At 34.3% G+C, this 12760-nt stretch overlaps 2 protein-coding genes across 4 annotated transcripts; both read left to right on the forward strand.

Annotated features, from left to right (window-relative positions):
• The first annotated feature begins 626 nt into the window (after nt 1–626).
• Nucleotides 627–7427, forward strand: LOC132303675 (eukaryotic initiation factor 4A-11). 3 transcript variants are annotated; one of them, XM_059801033.1, is made up of 6 exons: nt 627–726; nt 2474–2690; nt 4946–5015; nt 5263–5369; nt 5849–6279; nt 6483–7427. In XM_059801033.1, the coding sequence occupies exons 3-6, from the start codon at nt 4948–4950 to the stop codon at nt 7116–7118; spliced, it is 1242 nt and encodes a 413-aa protein (XP_059657016.1). In that variant the 5' UTR covers nt 627–726; nt 2474–2690; nt 4946–4947; the 3' UTR covers nt 7119–7427. The 3 variants fall into 3 exon arrangements, with proteins under 3 accessions (XP_059657016.1, XP_059657018.1, XP_059657017.1); XM_059801035.1 differs by lacking the exon at nt 2474–2690 and having other exon boundaries at nt 631–726; XM_059801034.1 differs by lacking the exon at nt 627–726 and having other exon boundaries at nt 2458–2690.
• A 2841-nt stretch (nt 7428–10268) lies between these two features.
• On the forward strand, nt 10269–10944 carry LOC132303677 (uncharacterized). The gene has a single exon (XM_059801036.1). It carries the CDS (start codon nt 10418–10420, stop codon nt 10784–10786), a length of 369 nt encoding a protein of 122 aa, XP_059657019.1. The 5' UTR covers nt 10269–10417; the 3' UTR covers nt 10787–10944.
• Nucleotides 10945–12760: the final 1816 nt, after the last annotated feature.

The following is a 12760-nucleotide window of genomic DNA, read 5'->3' on the forward strand; positions in this document are numbered from 1 at the left end:
AAGGCAGCAAGTATTCTACGGTACATATAAAGCATATAGCTAGCATTCCTTTTGTTGTATTAGTACATGTGATTAAAAAAAAAAAAAGTATAATCAGTAACTTATTTGAGTGAGTGTTGAGTTGGATTGTGTCAGGGATTGATGTGGCAAAAAGGCTGAGGTGGTTTGATCTCAGCCCTTGGATTCTCACTGAATTCTGTTAAGTGAAAGGTGAAATGGAACGATTTGAATCCAATGTTAATTTGATCTGAGTTATTAGATCGTCACTGTACAGACTCCAGTGAGAGGTGCACTGGAGTTGATTTTTGTTCCACACAAAATATGAATAGCTTGCATATAGCCGAAATTGTTGACCGGCAATGACAGCTTCCAGAAAATTCTTGATGACGCATTGTCCGTGGTCCACTTTCTTTTTTTTTCGTTTCTTTTTCCGAAAAATGAAGATGGTGCACTATTCTTCTGGACCAAGGAATTATGAAATATGGTGCAGCTTTGAAATTGATTTCACAATTTCCAAAGGTGGGCTACCACTTGCATACTTGCTCCCCACGGATGATGACGTTGGTGCAAGTGGATAACTTAATTTCGAGCCATATAAATTTAACAGAATTCAATTCCTTTTTCAATACCAATTTCAAATCCAAACCAAGCTCAAGCTCTAAGAAAAAGCAGCCTCTCCCTCTCTCCTTCCACTTTCTTACTTCGTCGACCTTTCAATTCTACCAGGTAACTGTGAAAATATATCTCCTCCCTCTCTCTCTCTATATATATATCTATTGTATGTATACATAGATAATGCTTTTGCTAGGACTTGAGTTTTGATAATTATAGGTGTTGAGTAATCATTTATTTTCGAATTTCCAATGTTTTATCGGCTTTTGTTTCGCTTAAAGATCTATTTGGCACAAATAATTCCATGTATAAATTTCGTTCTTTGGAACTGAAACAATATGTTGGCTACTTGGGGCCTGATTGGTGAAGCTGTGCTTGTGAGTTTTGGTAATTTTTTTTTTTTTTAAATTGATTATTTTACTTACTATTCTATTTATAATTGAAAAATAATAAAATAACACTTTTACTTTTACTATTTGAGTACAATTAAAAACAAAAAAAAAATAATTTACTATTTGAGTTTAATTAAAAAATAATAAAATAATGTTTTATTTACTATTAGAGTATAATTGAAAATGAATAAAATAATAAAATAGCATTTTTATTTTTAGTTTTGAAATACGAAAAGTCAAAATAGACTTACCAAAGGCATTATGCAGGTTTTTTATTTTTTAAATCTGTGTTCATCAACAGCATTGTTTGTTAGCATATATGCAAAAAAACCTATTTGTTTCCTCAACTAATCGACTACCATTTGTGATGTTTAGCACCAACATCCTGACTGATCAGATGATCTTAACTGTAGCGTCCTCAGTTTGACTGTTTCCTTGATAATTGGATGGGTCATTTGATCGGTGAAGTTTTTTCAGTCCTACTGTTTCGGTAGCCTACCATAGTTCTTTTGGTGAGAAATGGACATTCCTTCTTTAAAATTATTTTTTAAAATTAAAAACATTTCATTCCACTCTATTTTATTCTATTTTCATCTAACTAGCCTTAAGAGTTCGAAGTTATCACCAATGTTTTGAATACGAAAATAAATAAATAAATATATATATATATATATATATATATATATTCGATACCATTTAAATATTATACATTACATAATTTGATAATATATTTATAATATAATATTTATTATATTAACTACTATCCGATCAAATTAATTATAAATTATAATTTATATCTGATTTATTTAACTAACAAATTATCAACTTCCAATTGTTAATGAATTATTAGATAAAATGTTTTATATATGTTTGGAGTTATTAGATCGAATTCCAATAAGAATTTGATCCATACTTGCATCATGAAACTTGACACCCACCACTAGACTAGACTTGTATCCACTTTAATAATGGATACTTGCAATGTGAATCTAGAACTATGTCGTTTTGTACTTCAAATTTTACCATTTAAAGTAATGAATTTTATTACTAAATATGGGGAAAAAAATTCATCTAAAATTAGAGGCGTAGACAATTTGGTTTGTTCCAAATTTGAGATGTATCAAATCAGATCGAATTCAATAAATTTTAAGATATGAGAATCAAATCAAATTGTTAGATGCATTGGAGTGAATAGAATAAAATTATCGATTTAGTTTGGTTCTATAATTTTAGTGTTTCAATTCTTTTTTTAATTTTAAATAAAAAGCGAACTGAATTAAAGTTTAGAACCGAATTTGAACCATTGCATACTCAAATTAGATGAAACCGTATGGATTGATTTGGATTCCGGTTCAATTTATAGGTTTATTTTTATTTTTTATTTTTTTTAAAATTTATTATTATTATTATTTAAATTTTATTATTATTATATGATTTTGCAACCCTACCTGAGGAGTCGAGTCACACAGGATGCGGATTGAAGGAAGGGCATCTTGTTACAATTTTTTTCATTCCTAAAATACCCTTAAACGCAGCAGCCTCGTATATACTCCTCACTACTACGTTTTTGCTCCTCAACTCCGCGGCGTAGATCCGAGGAGTTTGGGAAACCCTAGCTCTAAGAAAAAGCAGCCTCTCGCTCTCTCTTTCCGCTTTCTCACTTCGTCGACCTTTCAACTCTACGAGGTAACTGTGAAAATATATCCTTTCTCTCTCTATATCTGTTTTATGTATATATAGATACTGCTTTTGCTAGGACTTGGAATTGGATTCATCAGATATATTTTTGTTTGAGTTTTGATAATCATAGGTGTTGAGTAATCATTTTTTTTTCCTAATATCATCGATTTTATTGGGCTTTTGATTGGCTTAAAGATCTGTTTGTTATAAATCATTTCATGTATAAATACGCATATATACATATGTTTCTTGGGTTATTAATATGTCCCATATTGAAAAAATCTGTGGTGAGGCTCAATTTGTTTTTCAATTAATACTGGTCTATATATATGTGTATATGCGTTTATATATACTCATTACATGGAGTGTACAGACTGGTTTGTGTTTATTTGACGATGGAGGAGAGGTGTGTGCAAAAGCTGATTTGGGCGTATGAAAAAGCTATTGTTTGAAGAAAATCATTTACCATGTGCTGTTAAAGTTGGTTCTTTGGATCAATCCTTCCAAGCCTGTTTGGGTTTGGATTTGGATTCTGTTTGTGCTTCAACCTTTGGACAGGGTTGAGGCATGGTATCTTTATTGGCGAAGGAAAAATTGGTGCTTTGGAACTGCAAACCATATGTTGGCTGGTTAATGTGTAAAACCAACTTATTCTGATACTTGTTGATATGCTAATAAATTTGCAGGACCATATTTCTAGAATATTTTGCTTGGATATGGCCTGGGGGCCATTTTGAAGTCTTATTATTTTATAGAGCTGTGTTCATCAAAAGCATTGTTTGTTAGTATCTATGCAGTATTTTTATTGCTTTTGGAAGCAAATTGAATTGATTCGGTTATAGTGTCCTGTACTCCAATTTTATTAGTCTGTTTTTTATCGGCCTTTCAACATTAGACACCTGGAAGCAATTCTATTTAATTGTTTACCTTTTTTTGAGTAGTAGGAGCTAGTTTTAATTTATTTTGAGCACTAATAATGTGTGCAGTAATTTTTTACCAGTAACCACGATTGCTGAATATAACAACATTAAATTAAAGGCCTGTAGAAAAAGGAGCACCTATGAAAAATAAGGCCATGTGCATATTGTGAAGTATCATAAGACTGCAACCTGGGATTTGTCGATATCTGCACAAAGTTCCCTTTTGTGAAAAGGGAAATGAGTGCTACCCTTGATCACTTATACTCCCCTAGCATTTGACTGCATTTTGAAGCTCAAATAATGCTTTAGGAAACTCCTTTTAAGTGGTCATTGAGAGTTATGATTGGCAGTGGCAAGACATGATGGTTCTTCTAAGTACCTTTTTGAAGTCAATTGAAGATGGTTTCTAGGTTTTTTTTTTTTTTCTCCTCCCTTTAAATTAAGAAATGCGAACCTATATTTTTGAAATAAAGAGAGGATTATAAAAGGAAATGATGAGATGCAAAGCACTTTAAGCAGAATTCTCAAACGTGAAATAAGATACGGGAGGCAACATCCTGTAAGTTGACACCTGGTGCCCAACATCATTCTTGAAGAACGCTTTATGATATTTGATAATATTTATCGTATATGCCAGTGTTGTGAAATGGTTATTTAGATCACTCATCAACTAGGTTATCAGTGCATTGGTGGTTGTTTTTTTTTTTTTTTTTTTTTTTTTTCTCCCACTAAATGAGTCTCTATAAACTTGAGGCCTCTGAACCATCTCCTACTGCCGCTATAATCCCTAGGGTGTGTGCATTTATTACATGCTTATATTTCGTATATGCCAATGTTGTGAAGTGGTTATTTAGATCACTCATCAACTAGGTTATATCAGAGCATTGGTTGTTTTTTTTTTTTTTCACTAAATGATTCTCTATAACGTGATGTCTCTGAACCATCTCCACCTGCCAGTATAGTCTCTAGGGGGTGTGAATTTATCACATGCTTATATCTCTATGTTTATGTTTAACTATCTAGTTTTTATGTGTTTTATATTTGATTTGGCCTACTTGGATGAGAGATACTTATTCAAAATTAAAAAAATAAATAAAAGGCATGTGAAATGGGAAGACTGCTTTGTGATTCTTTATATTGTGAAACACGAAAGTGACGAAACATCAATAGTATCTATCAAATACCATTTCAAGTGTTCATCCTATAAAACCATCTGTATGGTGTATACTGCCCCAAATTCATAAATTATAATCGGGGAATTGTCTATATGAGCTGCAATTGCTTCAGTGACATTGTGCTCAGGATTAAGATATGTTCTCTTTTCTGTTTGCACTTTTGCAGTCATGGCTGGATTGGCACCAGAGGGTTCCCAATTTGATGCTCGTCAATATGATACTAAAATGAATGAGTTGTAAGTTTCCTTTTTTTTTTTTTCACCTATTCCATAATTAAGTCATTGTGGTTGGACTGGCAATAATATGGTATTTTTGCAAAAAAGATGTCGTATTCCATAATTAACTTGTAGTTCACTGGCAATAACATGGCTTTAATTTTTGTTTTTGTAGCTGTTTCTTATCCTTCTTCCTTTTCTTTTTCCTGGTTTATCATTTTTACCTTGTGATACTGATGATTTTGGTTTGATGAATTGATGAGATCAGACTTGGGGCTGAAGGACAAGAATTCTTCACCATGTATGATGAAGTTTATGAGAGCTTTGATGCTATGGGACTGCAAGAAAATCTCCTGAGGGGCATCTATGCTTATGGTAGGGGGTCTCACAACTTGTATTAGTTTATAATAATTTCACAAAGGTAACATTCTGACAATTTTGTTTATGATAGCTGGCATAGAACCTATTTGTTTCCTCAACTAATTGATTACCATTTGTGGATATTTAGCATCAACATCCTGACTGATCAGATGATCTAAACTGTAGCTTCCTCAGTTTGACTATTTCCTTGATTAATGGATGGGTCATCTGATTGGGAAGTTTTTCAGTTCTACTGTTTCAGTTGCCTACCATAGTTCTTTTGGGGGCGTTTAAGCTTTAAAGTTTATGTGAACTAATTTCAGCTATTATACGAATCTGATATCTATCCATGCATTATACAATGTTTTGATCAGAATTGCTGGAAATTCATGTTGTATAATATAATGAGTTAATGCGTTCTAATTCTTGTTTATGTTGAGTCCCCCTTATTGCTAAAATGGAGAGCTGAAAGTTGGACCTGAATTTCTTTTTAGGTTTTGAGAAGCCCTCTGCAATTCAGCAAAGGGGGATTGTTCCTTTCTGTAAAGGACTTGATGTAATTCAACAAGCACAGTCCGGAACTGGAAAAACCGCAACTTTCTGCTCTGGAATTCTGCAGCAGCTTGATTATGGGGTAGTTGAATGCCAAGCTTTGGTTCTTGCACCCACTCGTGAACTCGCGCAGCAAATTGAGAAGGTTATGCGAGCACTGGGTGACTATCTTGGTGTGAAAGTTCATGCTTGTGTAGGAGGTACCAGTGTCCGTGAAGATCAGCGTATTCTTTCAAGTGGGGTTCATGTTGTTGTTGGAACTCCTGGTCGAGTATTTGACATGTTGCGGAGACAGTCACTTCGCCCTGATTTCATCAAAATGTTTGTGTTGGATGAAGCAGATGAAATGCTTTCACGGGGTTTCAAGGATCAGGTAGTTGATTTTTCTTTTCTCAGATCTGCTTTTCTTCACCATTAGCCAGAGTTGTTAGCGTGAGTTTGTCAATTGTTTATTTAGGCACATGAGGAATATCGTTTCATTGATTTTGTTCTATTTGTAGTTTTGAGCACAATTTGATTCTTTATGCTTTTATTGAAATGGTTCTTTGTCTAATGCTGTTAAATTATCCTTGTCAGATCTATGATATTTTCCAGTTGCTGCCACCCAAAATCCAGGTGGGGGTTTTCTCTGCCACAATGCCACCTGAGGCCCTTGAAATTACTAGGAAATTCATGAATAAACCTGTGAGGATTCTTGTGAAACGTGATGAGCTCACTCTTGAGGGTATCAAGCAATTCCACGTCAACGTGGACAAGGAGGACTGGAAGCTTGAGACACTCTGTGATCTCTACGAAACCTTGGCCATTACCCAAAGTGTCATCTTTGTTAACACCCGGCGCAAGGTCGACTGGCTCACTGACAAAATGCGCAGCCGTGATCACACGGTCTCCGCCACCCATGGAGACATGGACCAGAACACGAGGGATATTATCATGCGAGAATTCCGTTCTGGTTCCTCTCGTGTGCTCATCACCACTGATCTCTTGGCCCGTGGTATTGATGTCCAACAAGTCTCTCTTGTGATTAATTTTGATCTGCCAACCCAACCGGAGAACTACCTCCATCGAATTGGACGTAGTGGACGTTTTGGGAGGAAGGGTGTTGCCATCAACTTTGTGACCAAAGATGATGAAAGGATGCTGTTTGACATCCAGAAGTTTTATAATGTGGTAATTGAGGAGCTACCAGCAAATGTTGCTGATCTCCTTTGATGAGGTTTTGACTTGGTGAGGTAAATTATTCTCTGCATGGACTATGGAGGGTCATTTGTCATCTTATTCCTAGCGATCTAGTGCCTTAATTAAAGCTGTACTGAACTTAAAGTTGGGAAATGTGGGTCCTGTGCAATGGGGACTGGTCTGTTTCCCAATTTGTGTGTAGTAGCCTAGTAGGAATCCATTGTTGCAATTTTGTTGTTTTCTTTATGTACTATGTTGTGTTGTCTTTGAAACAACCCCGTGAACTGAATTGTTGTTTGAATTGATATTTATCGAGTATTACAGTTGGTTTTTATTGTGCTAGATATTAGAACATGATCAGTTGATTATGCAATTGTTGGCTTCTATGATATGTCCAACTTGATTTTGGATTCCAGATATGTTTTAAGGAGGGGGGCCATTTGTCATCTTATTCCTAGTAATCTAGTGCCTTAATTAAAGCTGTACTGAACGTAAAGTTGGGAAATGTGGGTCATGTGCAATGCGGACTGGTCTGTTTCCCAATTTGTGTAGTAGCCTAGTAGGAAATCATTGTTGCAATTTTGTTGTTTTCTTTATAGACTATGTTGTGTTGTTTCTGAAACAACCCCCTGAACTGAATTGTTGTTTGAATTGATATTTATCGAGTATTACAGTTGGTTTTTATTGTGCTAGATGTTAGAACATGATAGCAATTGTTGGCTTCTATGATATGTCCAACTTGATTTTGGATTCCAGATATGTTTTAGGAAGGCATAGCATTTCTGTTATTTTCTTCATTTCCTATTTCCTGATTTTAATTTGAGCTTTCTATATTTGTTTTCACAATTACCTACTTTGTTCTGCTCGTGCCTTCTCGATGCATCAACTTTTGCAGAATGAGGCTATATTGTGTTCAGCTGCTGACCCCTCCTGTCTTGCATCATGTGGTCGTTCTGTGGATTTAGTTAAGGGTTTGGGATATTTTTTTTTGTTTGAAATCGATATAAAATTTGGGTAAACTGCGGTTGTTTCTTGTTTCCCGGCAACCCTGCTTGGTTCATTTTGAGTTTTGATGGGGGCTTTAGTTAAGGTTGCAGTTCATTTTCTTGGATGCAGAAGTGTTTATATACAAATGCAGTTTTTCATGTTGATCCCATGTCAATATTATCTGTTTGCACTGTGCATCATGTTTATTTGTCCATATGAGTCTTATGCAATGAGTTTCAAAGTAAACTCACTTTATTAATAGTCCATGACCGGAATGATACATTGAAAATATTGTCCAGGAAAAAGAAAGTAAAAGCATATTGCTTAATCTGTGGTGGTAAAATCTCCACAGCTTTGTGACTCCTTAATGCTGTCTGTTTCAAATGTGGCCCAACTTTTTTTTTTTTGGTTGGAAATTGCTGTGAAATTATTACATGTTATGATGATTGTCCACAATTCAAAAGCTGCATTTGACAATTCTTTGGCATGCCCATGATAGATGTGGCATGACTTTTTAGGCTGGACCACAATTCAAAATCAGTTTAGATTGGACTGTACTACAAGGTCCACAGCCATCCAATAATTTTCTGTAAAATTTTAGGGGTTCTTGAATCCTTATCCTCCTATAGAATCATTGCCTTGTAACACTAGTGATTGAACTTGCGTTTGTGTGATTGAGTTGTGCTTTCCAGATTGAAATATGCCAATCAAACTTTTCAAATCTAGTTAACTAATTGGGATTTCTCCTCTAGTGTCAAATACTACGTGTAACACTACAGACGTCATATTTGGTTCAGGTTTGATTAGTATTGATTTTTCTGTCATAAATTTGATACTCTAGTATGCTGATATCATGTTCGATATTTACTTAAAACTCGAGAATGCCTTTAGAAAGTTTGAATAGATTATTTTGTCTATTAAAGAACATATATTTTACATTAAAAAATAATAAAAATACAGTGAGTATAATTGTGATTTAACATTTGGATTAAAATCAATACTTAGTGATTGGACTCTTCTTATAGCCTCCATAATATTTTACTGGATAGAAGTACCCATTCTACATGCAATTACTTGGGAATTACCAATAATGGAGTTGGTCTCTAATCCACAACCCTAAGTTTAGATATCCATATTCATGTAATCCAAAGGTATAAACATTAATCGGTCATTATGGTTCATTTTATTTATTATTACTTTTTAACACCAACAAGCATAACAATCAAGAACAAAGAGAGATACAGTATGCGAAGATATGCTCCACTCGACGTTACTACATTCGGCTTCAAGAGCTTTCTTACTCAATAGGGAATTATGGTTCATTTTATGAAAAGCTGAGTTCTTACGCAAACATTTTTGTACTTCTAAGGGAATCACCAAATTAAATTCCCTTTCTTACAAAAACTTGAGAAAGATCCAAAGGAAAAAGTAAAGTAGGCTATCTGCTTTCTTAGAATAACCTTAAATTTCTCTTTCTTACACAACAAGAGAAATATCTGAAAGGGTTTGTTTTCGTCTTTTGGTGGAGATATTGTACTACATTGATGCAATTTGTATTAAAAATTAATCATATCGTTAACAAATCAATTTCATGAAATTAATCATATATCTATGCTACTAAGTAAGTGTTATAAGGGAATATTTGTCCTATATCGGATTCGGATGAAAAATTGATTGAATATAAATAGGTGAGTATGAAGTACTATCTATCAGCTTAAACTTTTGGAGTAAATGGGCAATTGTACGTTACTTTGATATTAAGGTCAGATCCGATTGTTGATTCGGTATCATGTAAAGCAACTAGAGTTTAAAAAGTTTAACTGTAATGAATACAGAGAAGATTATGATAATTTTTTATTTATTTAAGTACTAATATTTACTGAGATTTGGTATTTTTTTTTTAAGAGTTAATAAATCATATCTCACGAACATCAATTGAAACTTTTGCCTAATAAGTCATAGCCAACGGCTAAAAAAGAAAAAAATATTGTAACTTTTGTTCTTGAGTATCGTATCGTGGCTCTTTTTGACTAGTCAGTCCTTGCCTCCTTGGATTACACAAAAAAATGTCTACTGGACAATTACATATATAATTATATATATATATATATATATATATATATGTAAGTGAAAAAAAAAAAAAAAAAGTGAAAAATAAAAACAATACAATACCCCGTCAACTACGGCACCTAGAATCAATTTTTGGTTCAATATCAATATATGTATATTTATAGACTTCTTTAGTCTTTCGTTAGCTCCTTATCTTAGACATTCGTGTTCTTTCCTTGCTAGACAACATCAGAGACCCAAATTCTTCCTCCTAATCTCTCTCACTGAACAAATCCATGGGAGATTACAGATCAAACACATATGCTGATGGGAGGATGCAGATGGTGAGCTACTATGGAAATAGACCCACCACTACAGACCCACACGGTTTCAGGTCATACAGTGCTTCTTACGGTTCTTCTGTTGCTCCGCCGCCAATCACCCAAATGGGTGGTGGTGCGAAGGATTTGAAGTTGAAGAAAGGGAAAAGCACAAGTGGGTCATCTTCAAAATCTTGGAATTTCAATGATCCAGAGTTTCAGAGGAAGAAGAGGGTTGCTAGCTACAAGGCCTATGCTCTTGAAGGGAAGGTCAAAGGGTCCTTTAGGAAGAGCTTCAGGTGGCTCAAGGATAGGTACACCCAAGTGCTCTATGGTTGGAGGTGATTCATTTATGGGTCATTTTGTACTATTATTCGTTTTTTCATGTTTTTGTGTTTGATAGTTGTGTGATGAGTTGAAATTTTGTGTCATGGGCTGTCATCATAAATACATTATTTGGATTTCCCAGATATGAACCAATTTGTTTCTGGAACTTTTTGTTACTGATGCTCTTTTTTTTTTTTTTATTAGTTGGTTTGTGTGTGTAAAATATGTTCAATTTGTATATACAACAGGGTTCTCAATTATTCTGTTGTTAGTGAAGGAAGAAAAAAAAAAAAAAAAAACAAAAAAGAAGCTAAAATGTTTGTTCTGTTTAGGGGAATACCAAAGGGTGTTTTGAGGAAGAGGTTTTAGTGGCTCAAGGATAGGTACACCTAGGTGGTCAATGAATGGTGGTTATTTCTATTCCAATTCAAGATTTATGGGTTTTGATAATAAATTCATGATTTGAGAGCTATTGTAATATTGAACTATGGTTACCGATCATGTATGGATGTTATTTTTCATGCTTTCATGTACAGAATATTTTAGCTTGCCAGATCATGGTATTGAGTGCTCAATGTTGTCTCAAATTTAGACTCTGTCGGTTTGAATTGGTGGAGCTTTCCCTCTGATCTTTTCTTCGTCCGATCAGTTTCAAAGGCGGAATGATTGAATTTTGTGCTTTGAGGTTGCCTGGTATCTGGTAGCCACTTTTGTAGGCTGCTGGCTCTCTAAATTGGATGTGTGTGTGTGCATGTATGTGTAGGGTAGAGGGGTTGAGGAGTGATTAATTAATTACCTTTTCGAGATTGAATTGAGTGAATGGATTCTCTCTTTGGTTATGGTTTACGGTCATACATGTTAAATTTATATAATTTCTGGACAAATAGAACCCTTTAAGTCTTCAAACTATTTGTGTGCATATGTTCTTTTTGATCCTTTAGTATGTGCACACCTTGTTTTGTATCCATTTATGCTAATAGGTTCATTCATAGTCCAAAATGAGCTTCAATCTTTTAGTTTATTGATTTGTTGGTCTATGTATTAATGTGGTTGTTACAATGTGCACACCGTGCTTTATGATAAGAGGTTAATCTTGCTTTTGGCATTCATAGTCTGAAATGAACTTCAAACTTTCAGTTTTTGATATGATTGTTGGTCGTTATGGCCAGTCCTATGAGCATGGCTTGTTCTTCATAGCGTTAGTGGTTATAATGCATATAGCACAATGAGAGACTGCATCATTCACTTATTTCATGTTACATAGACTGGGGTACGTGTGTGTCGGGTATGGATATGCATCCACGCGTTGGAGGTGTCAAAATTTTAAACAAAAAGACACATGGACACTTCTAAATATCCATTTTATTTTATTTTTTAGAATAAAGTAATGCATTTATGTAACATAGTGTTCAATATAGGCATTTCATTAATTTTGAAATAACAATGTAATAATATTGAATTATTGGATATGTATTTTTAGATGTATGTTCAACTAAATGTGTCGGACACATGTCCGACTAATGTGTGTCCCAAACACGAGTACTTCGCCTACCTTTGAAGAATATCTTTGACGGCCCAAGAGTTTTGTGACGTTTCTGTTTATCGTTTTTGATAATTGCATTCTAAAGGGATGGTTTCGTGTTGTCTGTTTCAACGAAAACACAACAGAAATAGTTTTTCTTTCTATGAGAAACATAGAGATCCCCTTCTCCAACCCTCAAGTTGTCGGCGGCCTATTATCATTCTTTCCTTGATATTATCTTATCTGTCTTGATACGTGTGGGCGTCTACTAAAGAATTATATCTGAGATTACAGTTGTAAATGCTCTGGAGCCATTCTTGATACAACTCTTCTATGAATTAGTCATTGTCTACAAATTCTCATGTATGTCAGAGTCTTGTCTACTTAGAGAAATGATTCTATTAGTATCAGATTTTGTTGTATACAATTGAAATTGAGGATTTAGAATGTGTGAAATGGATTTAGAAATG

This window comes from Cornus florida, unplaced genomic scaffold, assembly GCF_030987335.1.
Source record: "Cornus florida cultivar Cherokee Brave unplaced genomic scaffold, ASM3098733v1 CherokeeBrave_3.0.0_Hap2_Chr04, whole genome shotgun sequence".
NCBI lineage: Eukaryota > Viridiplantae > Streptophyta > Magnoliopsida > Cornales > Cornaceae > Cornus > Cornus florida.

Excerpts from the sequence above, each read along its gene's own strand:
- LOC132303675 (XM_059801033.1), top strand. The coding sequence starts at position 4,948 with ATGGCTGGATTGGCACCAGAGGGTTCCCAATTTGATGCTCGTCAATAT. Across the intron at positions 5,016-5,262 it reads GATACTAAAATGAATGAGTT|ACTTGGGGCTGAAGGACAAG; the intron begins GTAAGTTTCCTT and ends TGATGAGATCAG. Across the intron at positions 6,280-6,482 it reads CACGGGGTTTCAAGGATCAG|ATCTATGATATTTTCCAGTT; the intron begins GTAGTTGATTTT and ends TATCCTTGTCAG.
- LOC132303677 (XM_059801036.1), top strand. The coding sequence starts at position 10,418 with ATGGGAGATTACAGATCAAACACATATGCTGATGGGAGGATGCAGATG.